Source organism: Myotis davidii, unplaced genomic scaffold (assembly GCF_000327345.1).
Source record: "Myotis davidii unplaced genomic scaffold, ASM32734v1 scaffold962, whole genome shotgun sequence".
Classification (NCBI taxonomy): Eukaryota; Metazoa; Chordata; class Mammalia; order Chiroptera; family Vespertilionidae; genus Myotis; species Myotis davidii.
Genome location: NW_006295559.1, coordinates 3504837 through 3521440, shown reverse-complemented (window position 1 = coordinate 3521440; position 16604 = coordinate 3504837). Strand labels below are relative to the sequence as shown.

General features: G+C 44.2%; 1 protein-coding gene across 3 annotated transcripts in view; it reads left to right on the top strand.

The window, feature by feature from the left end:
• PLCL2 (phospholipase C like 2) overlaps positions 1 to 16604 on the top strand; it is a 163274-nt gene that overhangs the window by 121596 nt on the left and 25074 nt on the right. For 2 of the 3 annotated variants that reach the window (XM_006770170.1, XM_015568096.1), the window contains exon 4: positions 6744 to 6819. In XM_006770170.1, the coding sequence (XP_006770233.1) occupies positions 6744 to 6819 (76 nt within the window). Of the gene's footprint in view, positions 1 to 6743; positions 6820 to 7750; positions 7900 to 16604 lie in introns of those variants that run through there. The other variant, XM_015568097.1, reaches the window with a different exon arrangement.

Below are 16604 nucleotides of genomic sequence, written 5' to 3'. Positions count from 1 at the left end.
AAAAAGGTCATGTTGTTAACTCAGATGTTACTTTCAGGAACACAGAAAAAAGCAGCAAAGCTTAGATTCCTGAGGGTATTTTGTTTTTATTTTCTGTCCTGTTCTCAGCATTAGTGAACCAACTCGCTTTGTAAGGTTGTGTAGCATCAGGGTGACAATCCTCCAATGACACTGAGCTTTAGAGACTGCCATAAAGATCATTCTCGCTGGAGGTAGAATGATACTTTGAATTGAATTAGTTCATCTTCTAAAGACCTCCATCCTTGGTTCACATTTGCTGCTTTGTTATTCATCCCTGGAGCCCTGGAGGCAGGTCCAGCTTTGGTCTTACCAGGGTCTTTCCTGAGCTCGGTGGTACCTGAGGCCATACCTGCCAGCCTGCCGCCTGGGCATGCTCTGTCAGCCAAGGCCTACATGCATCCCCAGGACTTGGCACTCTGGAGGTGTTCGGTGAGGACCAGGCAAATCTTTTTTATAAGTCCATTGGGAAGTTTGAGAATGATGCTCACGTACTTGAGTTGGGGCAGATATTTACCTGTTATGTGTCACCCAGTCACAGAATCTGTGTACAAGAACAAGCCCTTTTTGCTATCTAGCTGTTCTCTTTTATAACAGCTTCAGCACCTCTCAGACTTTGTAGCTTCCTTAGAAACAGCTGCCCGGGAGTAGCAGCAACATCCAGGTGTGACGATGGGGAAAGGAAAAGGGAGGTCTTAAGAGAGAGGCATTTTCTATCTGAAAATGAAGGTCAAACGGGGAAAATAGAGACTTTAGAATATGTTATTACTATTACTAAATGTCTTTCATCCAAGGACTTAAAATTATTGACAAACTACTTTTGTAGTTATCAAAATCTGTGTTCTTGGGATGAAAGGAGATTTAGCCTAAAATCAGACATAAGGTTCTTACATGAAACCATGGCCTTGCTTATTCAGAAAACAGAATTTTCCAAAATGATATGCAAATTTCAAAACAGAAAGTAAAGATTCAGTCTATAGAAAGCCAGTAATAAGAAATATATTAATATAGTAATTGTCCTGCTCATAACATCTCTAAGCAGAAAAGTTTGCCTTACACTAACATGGGCAGTTATTTTCAAAGCAGAGCATTCTTATAAAAGGCATTGCTGGTTTCTTTCCAACTTTAATAAAATATGAATTGGAATTTTTATTTGCCTTTATTTCCTGCTTTTGATCTGAATCCTATATTAAAATCTTATGTTAGAGTTGATCAAATCTATGTTAAACCCATAGATTATTTTTCTAATGCGTTATTCCAGAAATTTGGGAGGTACGGGTAACTGGACACTAATATAAACTCCATTAGAAACAGCTATATAAACGCATCTTGTACTTCATAAGCAGTGTGAGTGTCCACATGGTGAGTTACTGGGCAAGCAGCAGGAGGCCTGATTGCGGTGCCAAGAGTTATACCTATGCATTTAAAGGGGACTGTTGAAGTTAAGCCATTTGCAATTATGCAAATTATGCTGATAAAACCAACCACTCTAATGAGCCTTGCGTGGTATTGACTTATTAATGTAATATATGCAGAAGAAATAAGATAACTTAAAGCAGTTTCCCCTTTGACTCACCTTTTGTTGTCCTTCCCCATGTCTGCTTTTGTCTAGTCTGAGATGCTTATTCTAGTAGTTTTACATTAAATATAAATGATTTATCTGCTATAATAATTAATTATTGAGCCAAGTAAATTGTTTATTTATGTGTTCATTGATGTTTAGAGAGAGAGGGAAACATTGATGTGAGAGAAAAACATCAATGGGTTGCCACACCAGCCAGAGCAAATTGTTTATTGTTCTAGTTTTTTAAAAAATGGTTTCCCAAGTGCTTCATAGAAATATTATTTAAAAACAATTCTGGGTCAGTGTCAATAGTTGAGATGACACTAACATTCCGTATAGTACTGTCAACTTATGGCCATTGGTGTCAACTCACCACCAACAGGAATCCCCAATTTGGGGTTGCAATAAAGAAGGAAACTTTATTCAGTGCACACAGCTCAACTGTGATACAGCATGGCTGTGCAGCAGCATGACAGTTTGGAAGCCTTGGAGCCAGGCCCCTCTCTGGCAAGACACCTTCAGTGTTTCAAACTCACTGTTTGAACTCTAGCAGGGGAAAAACAGTCTTCAATCTTTGGTGGAAAGTGAAAGTGAGCTCTTTGAGCCCAGGGGAATTGACTTATAGACAAAAGTCCCCACCCTGATCCCTCATTCGAATGAAGACTCCAAATTCTCCCAGTTTGATTGGTCCTAAGGACACTCTCCTGATTGGTCAGAATAGAGGTGCTCTGATTGGTTGGGGAAGATGTTAATTATATACAACTAGAGGCCCACTGCATGAAATTTGTGCAGGGGGGTGGTCACCTCAGCCCAACCTACACCCTCTCTAATCCGGGACCTAAACTGGCAGTTGGACATTCCTCTCACAATCTGGGACCTCTGGCTCCTACCCTGCTGGCCTGGTTGCCCCTCACTCCCTCCCCCTGCAGACCTGGCCACCCCCAACTGCTGCCCCTGCGGGCCTGGTTGCCCCATGCAGCCTGCTGCTCAGTCGTTTGGTCAACCCTCACCCCCCTGCTGGCCTGGTTGCCCCACACAGCCTGTTCGGTTTCGATGGTTGCTTAGGCTTTTATATATATAGATTGGCTAGGGAAAGTCTTAGTCCTCTTGGTTGAAATAGGATTCCAGGAACTCCTTTAAGGGCTGGCTCAGGTGGCAGAAACACAGTGCAGGAAGGCAGTTCAGTGCAGGAGGCAGGCAGCCTGGTGCAGGCTTCTCGCTGCAGTGCAGTGTGTGTGAGAGGCCCCTGTGCAGAAATGGCTGCGAGGCTCTGACTTCAACATTTGAGCCCAGTTAGTTACCAGGAGCCCTTCTCTGAAGGTATCGTCTTTCTCAGGGTCCACAGTACCCATCAGAAGTTACTACGTTTTCTTTCCCACATGTTTCTGGTTGTAGTGCTTTTCCTCCTCTGGTGCAGTTGCCTCTCACGTTGAGATCTATCATGGTGCTGTGGAAAGAGCAGAGGCTTTGAGGTCAAGCGGAATACCAGTTCCATTGTTGATTAGTTCCAGTTCCTTTGTCCTTAATGCCAGATGACCTTGGGAAAGTTGCTTAAGTCTCAGGTCTTCAGTGTTCACGTCTGTCAAACTAACACCCTACATACCCACCTCCCAGGGATTTGGTGAGCATTCAGTGAAATAGATGCACCAAGTATGTACCTGATGCAGAGGAGGCATTGAATTACTTTCGTTTTGACTCACTCAGCCAACACTTGTACTATTTGTAATCACAACTTGTTATAAAGAGGCAGACCCAGTCAGAGATTGGTCCCCACGAGATCGAACGGCACCCCATCATGCCCCTGCTGTCCCCAGTGCTGTGTGCTGCTCTACATTCAGTCATATTGTCAGCTGAATGCAGCAAGACATAGCAGGTTGGCAGGCAGGAGAGCCCACTTCCCGGCCCTGCCCGCTCAGCATGCTGGGCCCTTCACCCACTGGCACATTGGCAGGAAGGAGCTCATAGTCCAGAGAGCTCCCGTGAGGATACCTAGAGGGGCTCTTTCACTTGGGAAGAACTTATGCAAATACTGCAAGAGTTGAGGATTCATGAACTCATGCAATGGACGAGAACTACAAACTGCCATATGTTCATTTAATTATAAGCGTGCACCCTAACTATAAATATATACCCTAAAGTTATAAAAAGAAAAAAATTGGCCTACCTCCGCCAAAAGGAAGTGGTGAAAACATTTAATAACAGGTGTGGCAAAGGGAATCATTTTTGCTAAGGTCTGGATGTTTCTTCCTGCCTGGTCTAAGTTTTGCTAGCCTACTTTCTCCTAAGCTGGTTTTTGCTGTTTACTCACAAATCTGAGAGGACTAGATTTTCACTATGCTTGCATACTCCACCTGGTGTATTAAACACCTTCATATTTTATATATCACTCATAAGTAAGAACGGGGCAGGAGGAAATGCATTTCACTCCCGTTATTGGGAGAAGAACTTTTGTATTGCAGTCCAAGCCACAAAGGGAACGTCACCATGGCCGCCAGGACACGACCATTAAATATCCCACCACCCTCCATGGCCGTCACACCCACCAGCACGTGGGCTGCAGTGACAATGCCTCATGCTATAGTGATTATTGTTTGCTCATAGTCCTGGGCCAGCAGCTCTTTATTTATTCTCGGCCCTTAGCTCAGGGTCCCACTTACACGGCCTCAGAAGATGATTGTCCCAAGAACAAAGGCCTGATCCTCCAAGCATTACAGAGCACAGGAGGCCGTGAACTTCCCTTCCCGGCCCCTTGACATAGATGTGCATTTCTTAAGCCTTGCCTGTATTTTACAGCTGAAAGGTGCATAATTTGTAGCCTCTGGTAGTAATTTAAACTGGAAGATGCTTTCAAGAATAATAGTGCAGCCCTGGCCAGGTGGCTCAGTTGGTTGGAGCATTGTCTCATGAACCAAAAGGTTGTGGGTTTGATATGTAATCAGGGCACATACCTAAGTTTCAGGTGCAATCCGCAGTTGGAATGAGTGCAGGAGGCAGCCAATCAATGCCCACCCCCACTTCTCTCTCCCTCTCTCCCTGCCTTCCCTCTTCCTCTCTCTCTAAAATCAATTTAAAAATACTCTCAGGTGAGGATTATAAAAAGAAGAAGAATGCACTTTGTTGATTTTCAGAACTTCATCAACCAGGCTTTTTAAGTAAAACTAAAATGTGTGATGAGTGTTTGAAGCATTGCCAGTGAACATATGAAAGGAAGTCATACTCATCCAGCTCAAATCAGGCTATCAGAAAATGCTCCACCAGACCCCTGGATAAATGAGGAGTCAGCTGTGACATTAACCAGTCATGGTGTCTTCTTTGTGCCAGTCCCTTGCATCATTTCATTTAATTCTCACAACTTTACAGGTAGGAAATTATGGCTCCGTGATGTTTAATATCTTGTCCTAGATGACACAGCTCATGAATAGCAGAACCAGGATTTGAACGAGTGTAAATCTGCACTCTTTTCTGCCCCTGCTCCACCCCCGGTGTAAATCTGTTTTAAACACCTTCCCCCACAGGTTGTGTGCCTGAGCCTGTGCTTAGTGCTGCTGCTTGGTTTTCTTCCATCCTTCTGTTACCACTCCTGTCCTGCCCATTTGTGTCATGACCAGGTTCATTTCATCGCTTGTATGTATTTTTTAATTTTTTTCTACTCGAATGAAGGAGGCGCAGTTGCCAGTTCTTTGATACTGAGCTGTGACAGCCACCATCCTTGCCTGAATAAGTTCTTGCTTCTTTATATCTCTCATTTGGCTTGACATCAAAGCTGGAAAAGGTTACCAGTGACGATATGAACCTTTTCAGTATGCGAATTATGTAATAGTCCAAACGACTTGATATCAGTATAATTGAGCTCTTGACTATTCATTTTCATCACTGCCTGTTCGGTATGTCAAGCTGTAAAATAGACTATTTTAATTTACAGAAATGACTCAGATCTTGGAGAGTGACTGTGAAAGCACTGAATTCCAAAGTGCAAGCCCCACCACTGGGCTATGAACTCCTTGAAGATGGTCTATGCCCTGTAGGTCACTGTGTCCCTAGTTCCTCCTCAGGGGCTGCCGGTATGAAACCTTTGGGTGCTCACTATAATTCTCTTAGAATAGTGGAAGTTGATAAATGCTGTGTGACTGACTTGAAGAATCTGCACTTCTTGAGAGGCATATTGATTATGCTTTAGTTTAAATAAGTGCAATTAATCAAAATATGGTGTTCTTTGAGTTATACAAATAATCCAACCTATATTTCATTTCTATGAAACAATTACTGTGGCAGCCAGTGATAAATACTATAAAGAAAAACAACACAGAATTTAAAGGAATGAAGAATGATGGATTGGTATTTGTTATTTAGAAATGCCATGAAATATAGATGAGTAATATTATAATGCAAAATATTTGGGCATTTAAGTACAAAAAGTTAGAATCTACCCTTAAGATAAGCATCAATAATTATACCTGCTTGAGCCAGAGCGCTGAATCTGGCTATCCTGTTTCCATAGTAATGTTAGAGCCAAAACCATTACTTTCCCCAATACTTTGGTGAGTAAAATGATAGATCAGCTGTGCCCCAACCCCTTTTCTATTCAAGCTTGGCTCTTAAAACTAAAGCAAGTTTATGCAATTTGGAATAAGAGTTCAAAGATTGGATATTTAAAGTCATTGATAGGAACATTAAAAATGTCATCATTAGTGATGCATCAAATAGAAGCTGTTTTTGATCCTCATGAGTTTTACACTGATCTTCAGATGAAGGCGTTTGGGCTGCAAAGGGTAAGTTGTGTAGGTGTTGAAACTGCCTATAAGATAGAGTGGAAGATTTTGTTGAAATGAATGACTGAAAATATGATTTAAAACACTGTATGCACATATTTATTTGTAGTTTTTCACACTGAAATGACCTTAGTTCAATATTGGCTCCAGTTTCAAATTCAGTATTGTACAAGCCTCACTACTAGTATACCTGAAACTTACCTGAAATGGTTGCTTAAGCCATTTCACAGTGATGTGTGATTTTATCATTTTTCACATACGCATTTGAACTTGAGTAATGGGAAGTCAGAGAAAAGAGCCTGGGCCTGACGTTAGGGGAGGCGCCTCTTGCACGTGTGCAGCCTGGTGTGTCGCTGTCAGGTGTAATTCTTGTCTGGATGTTCCCTTTGCAGATGATGCAGTCCCTCAAGGCGTTGCTTGAAAATGCAGATGCTGTGTATGAAAAGATTGTGCACTGTCAGAAGGCAGGTAAGTGAAAGCTTGTCTTCTCTTTAAAATAAAATCAGTAGCATCATATATTTTGCCTCTGATTCACTGGTTCGCAAGCCTGGATAACAAAGTATCCGGTGGAGCAGGGGGAGGGCCTTTTAAAATGTATTGACATTGGCCTGGAGTGTGGCTTACGCTGTCATAGCTGTTCAAAGCTCCCCGATTTTTCTAATGAACAGCCAAAATTGAGGACCTCTGCACTGATCTCTTCGCCTGTGTACCCTGTGCTGCCAGCCCCTCCTGTCATCCCCACTGTCTCTGGCACATGGTAGGGAGGGAGAGGCTCCACCAGAGGAAGCACAGGTTCTTAGAAAGGAGAATAGGCACCAGTTACAACCTCTTACCACTTTTTAATGCACTGACATTTTCAAATGCTGATGAATTCATTCATTTAACATCCAAGTGTTAGGCTAGATTATAAAATTCTACTCACATAAACCACCATCTAACTTTAGCTTTGATAAAACCCCCCAAAATCAAGTGTTCTGCACTGTAATAAGAACAGACAAAATGGAGTTCTTTCAATTTTCAAATTTTGTTTGGAAGATTCTAATATGGAGAATATTTATAATTCATAAATAAGAATATCTGTCCTTAATTGCTAAGGTTTTTGGTTGCTATTCTTTAAAATCAAGAAATATAACTATTACCTGGCCTGGAAAAAAAAGTCTCTCATATCAGAATGAACTCATTTAAAATACATTAAAGAGAGATTTTTCTTTTGTGGTGTTTATTGAAGGAATATACACATTAGTGACTAATGAACAGACAAAAATCTCATCTCGTTTTACTCTTTTTGTAGCAAAACATTATTAGCAAAATGATCTTTCTACTTCTGGGGTAATATTCCCTACAGCCACAACTGAAGTTACTTCAAACAGTATTTTTATCATTCCACTCCCCTATACAGAACTTCTAGAAGCTTGCTGGAGAGTCTGTTGTATCAAATCTAAACTTCTGACTTCCACACAAGGTCATCTACCCACCCATCTTGACAATGTTATAGAAAATTCATGAACTACATCATCTGCTCATTTGATAAATATGTTTTGAACTTCTATGCACAAGGTACTTGTAAAAGCATTTACTTATCAAAAAATAAACAAGATTCGTTTCTGCCTTCGAGAACCTTCCAGTTGGACAGGATGAAAGTAGTCACACACAATTGAATGTGGTGAGAACTTACTGTGTTTCCTCGGAGCCTGAGCTCGGTTTGTGAGGCTGTGGGAGCCTTTGGTTTTTGTCTGTCTGTCAGCATGGGCGGGGGAGAGTGAGCTGTAAGGTGATGATCATCGGCTGTGGGCAGAGCATTTTCGTGGGCAGAGCTGATTGGGAGGCTGTGGGAGCAGAGAGGAAGAAAGGAAGTGATGGTGCCATCAGCTGGCCTTTGGGCTGCCACCCCTTCTCCATCCCTGTGTGTTTCTATGTAGTTGGATTTTCCCAAGCCGTCCTTCTGGTAGGACTTCTCCCTCCTCTCTGCCAGTCGGTGCTTTGCTTCTTTTTGTCTCAACAGTCTTCCAGGAGACCTTCGTGTTTCCGGGATTATGTTACCTAACCCTTCTATCCCGCCCTTCACACGTGAATACAGGGTTTTGTTCAGCCGATAGAGCTTCTTCAGTTATTGTGTAGTCTGCTTACGTATTCCACCCTCCAGATAGGATAGTAGCCTCCTATGGCACCAGGTTTGCATACTGAGTTACCCTCCGGATTTTACCCAGGACATCTGTTCTCACATTCCGTTCCAATATTAACTGACTGTGATTTGACTTTTACTAAGTATTCAATTCTATTAAATGCATGTATTGCTATGAGAAGTGTGGACTATTAGAATTTGAAAATACATTTATCAGAAAAAATAACTTTATTTAACAATTTATCAGTTCTTTGCAACTTCATTGGTGTATGAAGTTTAATAATTTATAACATAATGCAGCTTTGCGTTGTCCTATTTGATTTCAGTAAGGGATATATTTGCTTGTATTTAAAAAACTGAAGTATTGTCTATGAAGGATTTTTTTCTGGGTGGGAAAGGCAGAGAATCGCCAGTGTGTAATGATTTGTGTTGCTCTGGGTTTAAAGATTTTTAGAAGCATATATGATTCTTTTATTTTATTTTCTAATTAAATTTATTGGGGTGACATTCTTCCTAATATATAAAAAGCCAGGGGCCGTCACAACCAAACAGACGACCGAATAGCAGGCTGCATGGGGTGACAAGGCCGCCAGGAGGGTTAGTGAGGGATGACCAAACGACTGAACAGCAGGCTGCGTGGGGCGACCAGGCCAGCAGGGGAGTTAGTGAGAGACAATCAAATGACTGAACAGGAGGCTGCATGGGGCAACCAGGCTGGTCGGGGAGTTAGTGAGGGACGACCAGATGATGGAACAGCAGGCTGCGTGGAGCGATCAGGCCAGTGGGGAAGCTGTGAGGGGTGACCAGGCTGGCGGGGGCGGGGGCAGTTGGTGGTGACCAGGCCAGCAGGGAGGGCAGTGGGCGACCAGGCTGGCAGGGGGGCAATTGGGGGTTAGGGTGATCAGGCTTGCAAGGAGAGGCAGTTAGGGGTGATCAGGCAGGCAGGCAGGTGAGCAGTTAGGAGCCAGTGGTCCCAGATTGTGAGAGGGATGTCCATATTGCCAGTTTAGGCCCCATCCCTGGGACATCCCCCCGAGGGGTCCCAGATTGGAGAGGGTGCAGGCTGGGCTGAGGGGACCCCCCCCCATGAATTTCATGCACTGGGCCTCTAGTTGGTTAATAAGATTATATCGGTTTTAAGAGTACAATTCTAAGATACATCATCTTCATATTTCATTGTGTTCCCACCACCCAAAGGCAATTCATCTTCGTCATCATATATTTGGCCCTTTTCCCTTTACTATCCCCTCGCCCCCTTCCCTCTGGTAACCACCATACTGTTGTCTGTGCCTATGAGTTTCAGTTTTATATCCCATATATGAGTGAAATCTTATGGTTCTAAGCTTTTTTGCATCCACATTGTCGCAAATGACGGTATTTGATCTTTTCTTACGGCTAAGTAAGGTTCCGTTGTGTACACGTATCACATCTTGGTCTTGTGGTTTCATAGTTACCACTGACCGCCTACACAGCCCTTCTACCACCCCAGTGCTTATTTTAGAGGCCCTTGATCTCTTGTTTCTCATATTTACAGTTATCATAGGGCATATTGTTATTAGTCATATGAAGAATTGCTCATTTGAATTGGGCTTAAAACATTTGCATAAGATTTTACTTTTGATAAGTAATTGCTGTTCTGTTTGCATAACTTTAATCTTGCAATGACAAAATGAGGATATGGGTCACCAAAATGCTGTAAGAGAGGAGTATTTTAGAAGCATTTCAAACTTCTAAACAGTAATTTACATTCTTACTAGATTAACCGTCATTTAAACAAGTAAAAATAAAGAGGTCTGCTGTTAAAAAGTGTGTCCGGTTTGGACAGATTCAGACTCTGGACTATGCAGTTGATTTTTTTGGAGACAGAAATGTGTGTGCTGATGTTGTTACTGGGAAGAGGGAGTGAGGCAGGAGAGGAAGGTAAAGGAGAGATCTCCGGCCCAGGCAGGCTAGGACCTTCCCCGCTGGCAGACAGCCAACGGGACAGACTGCAGGGAGGACAGAGGGGACCACCAGGCGGTGGGCAGTTGGGGAAGCCTCTTTCGCTCTCCCTCTTAAGAAGAGAATGAGAATATGGCAGCGCAGAGGGTCAGAGGGCACAAGGGAAATCTTAATAAGAGAACCGTGTTCCCAGGATAGGAAAGATCCAGTGAAGCAGTGAAGAGGAAGACATACAACAGTGGTTCTCAACCTTCTGGCCCTTTAAATACAGTTCCTCATGTTGTGACCCAACCATAAAATTATTTTCGTTGCTACTTCATAACTGTAATGTTGCTACTGTTATGAATCGTAATGTAAATATCTGATATGCAGGATGGTCTTCGGCGACCCCTGTGAAAGGGTCGTTCGACCGCGAAAGGGGTCGTGACCCACAGGTTGAGAACCGCTGCATTAAAAGATGAGATGGCATGAAGGATGGAGAAAGCGAGGAGGCAGGCATCAAGTACAGTCATGACCTTAGGACAGTGATGGCGAACCTTTTGAGCTCGGCGTGTCAGCATTTTGAAAAACCCTAACTTAACTCTGGTGCCGTGTCACATACTGAAATTTTTTGATATTTGCAACCATAGTTAAAAAAAAGACATATTTTTGATATTTATTTTATATATTTAAATGCCATTTAACAAAGAAAAATCAACCAAAAAAATGAGTTCGAGTGTCACCTCTGACATGCGTGTCATAGGTTCACCCTCACTGCCTTAGGAGGAGGGAAGGACCCGCCTCTCAGGTAATGCAGAGAGCTGTGACCTTCAGAAGGATTCCAAGGACGGGAGGAGTGCTTTCCTTTGAGAAAGTGGACAAGGAAGTACTTGCTGCCCTAGAATACAGCCTCAGGCTGAGGAGGTAACCGAGGGAACTAGAACAGGACAAGAGTGTGGGAAGGAACCCTTGTTCAGCCAGAGGTCAGTGGTGCAAGTAAAGGGACTAGTTAGATGGGACGAGGGTGATGCGGGGTGAGTGGGTCTGGGCCACCGCATCAGTGAGACAGATGAGTAGTAAGTGGCATGGCTATGCCAGAGTGAGTGTGCACAAATTAACGAGCACAGTCAAATACACTCCTCACTCACTCTACACCCAACAAATGCCTGTTCTTCCAAGGAATAGCAAAGCAGGCGACTAGTAAGGAGCGTGTGCAGGCAGCGGATCAGGAAGCTGCAGCGGGAGAAGCATCAGAAATGTTCTTTTTTTCAAAAGTTTATGTAAGATTAGCCAGATTCTCAGGAGAAAAATCTTTTCCACTTTCTAGTCCCCCCACCCCCTCCCTGCCTCCCTCTCTCTCTCTCTCTTTCTCTCTCTCTCTAACTCACACTGGGGGGCTGGGATTTGACCAGGGATGTGAGTCGCACTGCAGACCACCCCCAACAGCCCAGAACTCGGTGGCACCAGGTACCTCTGAGGGTAAAGGCAGGGGTATAGGAGCTGTCCCAGGGCCAGGTTAAGAAGTAATGAGACTCTGAGAGACTGCCTGTGTCCTGCCAGTAGGTAGTTTAAAAATAGCAAAGTTCTCATCCTTCATGCGGGAGTTTAATGGGTGACACTTGAAAAGAAAGCTAAACAATATAAGCGTGTTACCTTGAAATGTAGACTAAAGAAGGAAACAAAACGCAGCCAAAGGGATTGAATGTAACTGCTCCTGGAGATGGGGAACGGGGACAGTTATTTGGCTCTTTAAACGATGTGCATGCAGAATTCTGATAAAAATTAAAAAACTAAATTTGTAAAAGGATGGAAGGAATTAGGAAACAGAAGCTGCCACAGGAATCCCTAAGGATGTCCCAGAGGAGACCCGGGCCGTACTCGCAGGGCTAGGGGACAGTTGGGTGTTAGGTGAGGTTACCGCCCAGGACCCCTGCTGGACTTGCCAGCTTTGTGGGCAGGCTCAGTGCCGGGAGGGATGTCAATGTGCCCATGTGCCTGAGTGGGCGAGAGCCTGGTTCCTCCTCTGGCCAGAGAATTGGTTCTCATTCTTTCACAAATGACGGAGGGAAGGTCAAGGTCAAATGAAAGAAAACCCAGCTTCCCCCTCCCCCGGCCCACTTAAATAGAAGCTTCTTTTTAGAAGTTCTAAGGCAGTCAGTCTCACGCGTGGCAGGGTTGCATCATTACGGAGGAAAGTGGGATATAAGGCAACTTTCCAATAATGAAAGCTTTCATTACCCTCCATTTTAATCAGTTTAATGAGAACTTTTCTGTAATGGATTGCATACATCCCTGCTTTCTTAAGTTCACTTCCTCCGAAACCGGTTTGGCTCAGTGGATAGAGCGTCGGCCTGCGGACTGAAAGGTCCCAGGTTCGATTCCGGTCAAGGGCATGTACCTGGGTTGCGGGCACATCCTCAGTGGGAGATGTGCAGGAGGCAGCTGATCGATGTTTCTCTCTCATCGATGTTTCTCTCTCATCGATGTTTCTAACTCTCTATCTCTCTCCCTTTCTCTCTGTAAAAAATCAATAAAATATATTTTTTAAAAAAATTTGCTTTGCCAAAACTAATTTGAGTTTTCAGTGACTCTGGGTCATTTTGAGGGGCATCTATTATTATTTATTATTATTATTATTATTATTATTATTATTTGGCTGTTTCCCCGAGAGCCTTTACATTTTGGGATACCCTTAACCTGCAGAGCCTATGAATGGCCTTGCTCTGTCTGTTCAGAGTCCATATCCAGAATTAATAGTTAAATTTCATTTTATTCAAATTTCACTTCCTACTGCTAATTGGTACTGCATATCTGACTGTTGTACTCCACTGGTTTTTTTCCTTCTAATTTACTGCTTCTAGTCTTCGGAGCAGTTGGCATCTCCCCTGTGACCAGGCTTGATGGATTTATTTTACCTAAAAGCAGATGAGAGCCTGACGCACTCCCCTCTGGGGAGAAGCAGCAGGCTGTTGGGCAGACCTACGTGCCTGGGATTTGATTGCTCAGAGACCTTTTTTATTTTGCAAACTCCTTGGATCTCAGTGTGTTTTTAGGAGCGGGGGTTACAGATAAGCAACCTGTCACCATCTATCACTTTGGTTTGCTCACATCATTATCTTGCCCGACAGAGTAAACATAAATCATCCGGAAAATTTGTTCTAAGAGCACTTCACCAGTGTTCTGTTTGAAAATGTTCACAAAAGGAGACCTGGGAGCCTATAACTTTTGTTTTCATTTATGGCGGGATGTTTCTCAGCTCCATTTTACAGACTGAGGAGGTTTTTCCCATGTTCTTGTGCCTTCTGTACCGTTCATGTCGTGCTGTACGATACTAGGTTAGTCATTTGACTCCTCTCTTGCCTGATTTTCCTCCTTCCAAGTGACATGGGACTGTGATTCCCTGCTGGGCCCCATTGGCTCTAAAACACAGTGATCTGAGATTGATGGTCTAATTTTGAAATGGCTTCATCAGCTACTTAAAAAGATTGCCAGCTTAAAGAAGTGAGCCCATACAGCGGCACAGGATACATAAATTACAGCCCAGGAACATGAGTTTCAAGGAGAAAAGTTAATGCCTGACTTTGAAGGTGAAGAGTGACCACTGAAATAGAGCGTCGGCCTGTGGACTGAAGGGTCCCGGGTTCGATTTCAGTCAAGGGCATGTACCTTGGTTGCGGGCACATCCCCAGTAGGAGGTGGGCAGGAGGCAGCTGATCGATGTTTCTCTCTCATTGATGTTTCTTACTCTCTATCCTTCTCCCTTCCTCTCTGTAAAAAACCAATAAAATATTTTAAAAAAAAGAGTGACCACTGAAGGCGAGACATAAGGACCAAGTCGGGTGCCCGAAACTCCTTTGGAGCCCTCGGCGTCTCCCTGTTCTTAAGGAATGGGTGCCGAACCACCACATCCTCTCTGGGTGCTCTAATTAGCACACAGTTAGTGAAGCCATGGGCAGCCCAGAAGCGTGGAGGTCTCAGAGGCTGGCCAGCATGTCTTCCCCTTTGGATTCTCCCAAAGGAACTTTCATCGCTGATAAGAGAGGTTAGAGGGAATGGTCACAAAGGTGACAACTAGGCCAACTCAGGGCAAAACTTCAAAATAAGCAAAGGGCTTCAGAAACCCACGCTGTCTCCCCACCACCTTCTGTGCCCATCACCCATCCTACTTCAGGATTCCCCAGTCGGCTGTCATACTGATAGTATTTCTCCTTATGGAATGCAGTTTCTTTGTATCACCCAATATGGAATCTTCGGGGGTCTGGCTCAGGAGTATGCATTTGAATGAGCACATTCAGGCTGTGAGAACCTCTCTGTAGAGGGCGGAGCACAGCAGGCCCTCCCCTCATTCATGCTCATCTGGGAGCCTCTTTACCTTCAAAGGGAACAAGTAACTGTTCAGACTTAGACGTTCCCTCGTTTGAGTGATTGATTGGTAGTGGGGCCACTAAAGAGTTAGGGACAGGCTTGGGAACTCACTGATTGACTCCTCTCTCTCCTTTACCCTCCCTATTCAAATACTTCTCCCAGAAATGGGACGTGGATGGCTGAAATTCTAGAATAGGAAGAAGGTGATTATGAAGGTCTGATTTAGGTGTGGTGAGTATGAGATCACAGGAGGATGGTGTCTTAGTCCATGCTAGCTGCCATAACAAAATACTGTAGACTGGATAGCTTATAAATAACAGAAATTTATTTATCACAAGTCTGGAGGCTGGGAAGTCCAAGATCATGGTGCCAGGAGATTTATGTTGTGGCTTGTGAGGGTCCACTTCCTAGTTCATAGTTGGCACCATATCACTGTGTCCTCCTTGGTGGAAGGTGCTAGGGAGCTCTCTGGGCTCCCTTCACAAGAATACTAAGCCCATTCATGAGGGCACCACCCTCGACCTAAGCACCCTCCCAAAGCCCCACCTCCTGATACCATCACATTCAGCATTAGGATTGTAACATATGAATTGGAGGGGGTGGGGAGGGCACACAAACATTCAGAACATAGCAGGTAGTCAAACGGAAATAGGTAATAAGTTGTTGAGGCAACTACAATGAAGCCTGGAATGGATTCAGGCCTATAGATATAGAATTGGTGTCGTCCAAATGAAGACTCACTTGATTGGATGAGTTCTCCAAGGAGGAAAGGGTTGGGGAAATATAGAAAATCCTGGGATATGATTACGAGTCTACTAGAAGCCCGGTGCACAAATTCGTGCATAGGTGGGTCCCTCAGCTTGGCCAGATCGGCGGGGCCAGATCGTGGGGAGGGACCACGGGAGATTGGCCAGGTTGCCTGCCCCCACTTGGGGCCGATTAGGGCCGGGCCAACCTGGGGGGAGGGACCAGAGGAGATTAGTCAGCCCAGGGAGAGATCGGGGGAGGTTGGCTGGCCGCTGGCCACAGGAGGTTGGCTGTGGAAATTCACTGACCACCAGAGGGCAGCTCTTGCATTGAGCGTCTGTCCCCTGGTAGTCAGTGCACACCATAGCAATCAGTCGTTCCGGTCGTTTGGTTCTAACGGTTGCTTAGGCTTTTATAAATGTAGATAATTCAGAACTGGAGGTTCAGTATCGAAGCTTAGAAGCATCCCTGGCACACCTGATCCCCTCACCCTGTTCTACTTTGTCTTTTTCTAGAGCAGTTGTTACCTTGTAACCTGCCCTATAGTTGACCTACATCTGTTGCTTAGCAAGCGTCTACTTCCAAATAGAATGTCAGTTCCTTAAGGGCAGGGATCTTGGTTTACTCATAGCATGGCACAAAGCTAGCACTCAGTAAATATAGTTTGAATTGAATTTAACATTGAATGCTGCACTTATTTGTTCATTCATTCATTCCCAGACATTTATTAGGTCCTTACTGTCAGTCTGACGGAAGCCGGGGACTTCACTTCCCTGTCCTCAGGGGGCTCCAGGTGGAGGTGGGAGGTGGGCATGTGGGAGACCCTCAGGGTGTCACAGGGTGCCATCCAGTCATGACCCACAGTAGTAGCAGCTATGATAAAGAGCAGCAATGAGACTGGAGGTGCAGGCAAGGGAACAGCACAAACACAGAAGCTTTAACATGACATTAAGCCAGCAGCCGTGGTATATTAGTCTGCATGAAAAGAATTTTAGTGGCAGAACTGTCACAAGCAAAGTATCAAAAAAATGAAAACCTGTGAAAATTGTTAACATTATATACCAGAAAGGGCTAATATCCCCAACGTGTAAGAAACTCC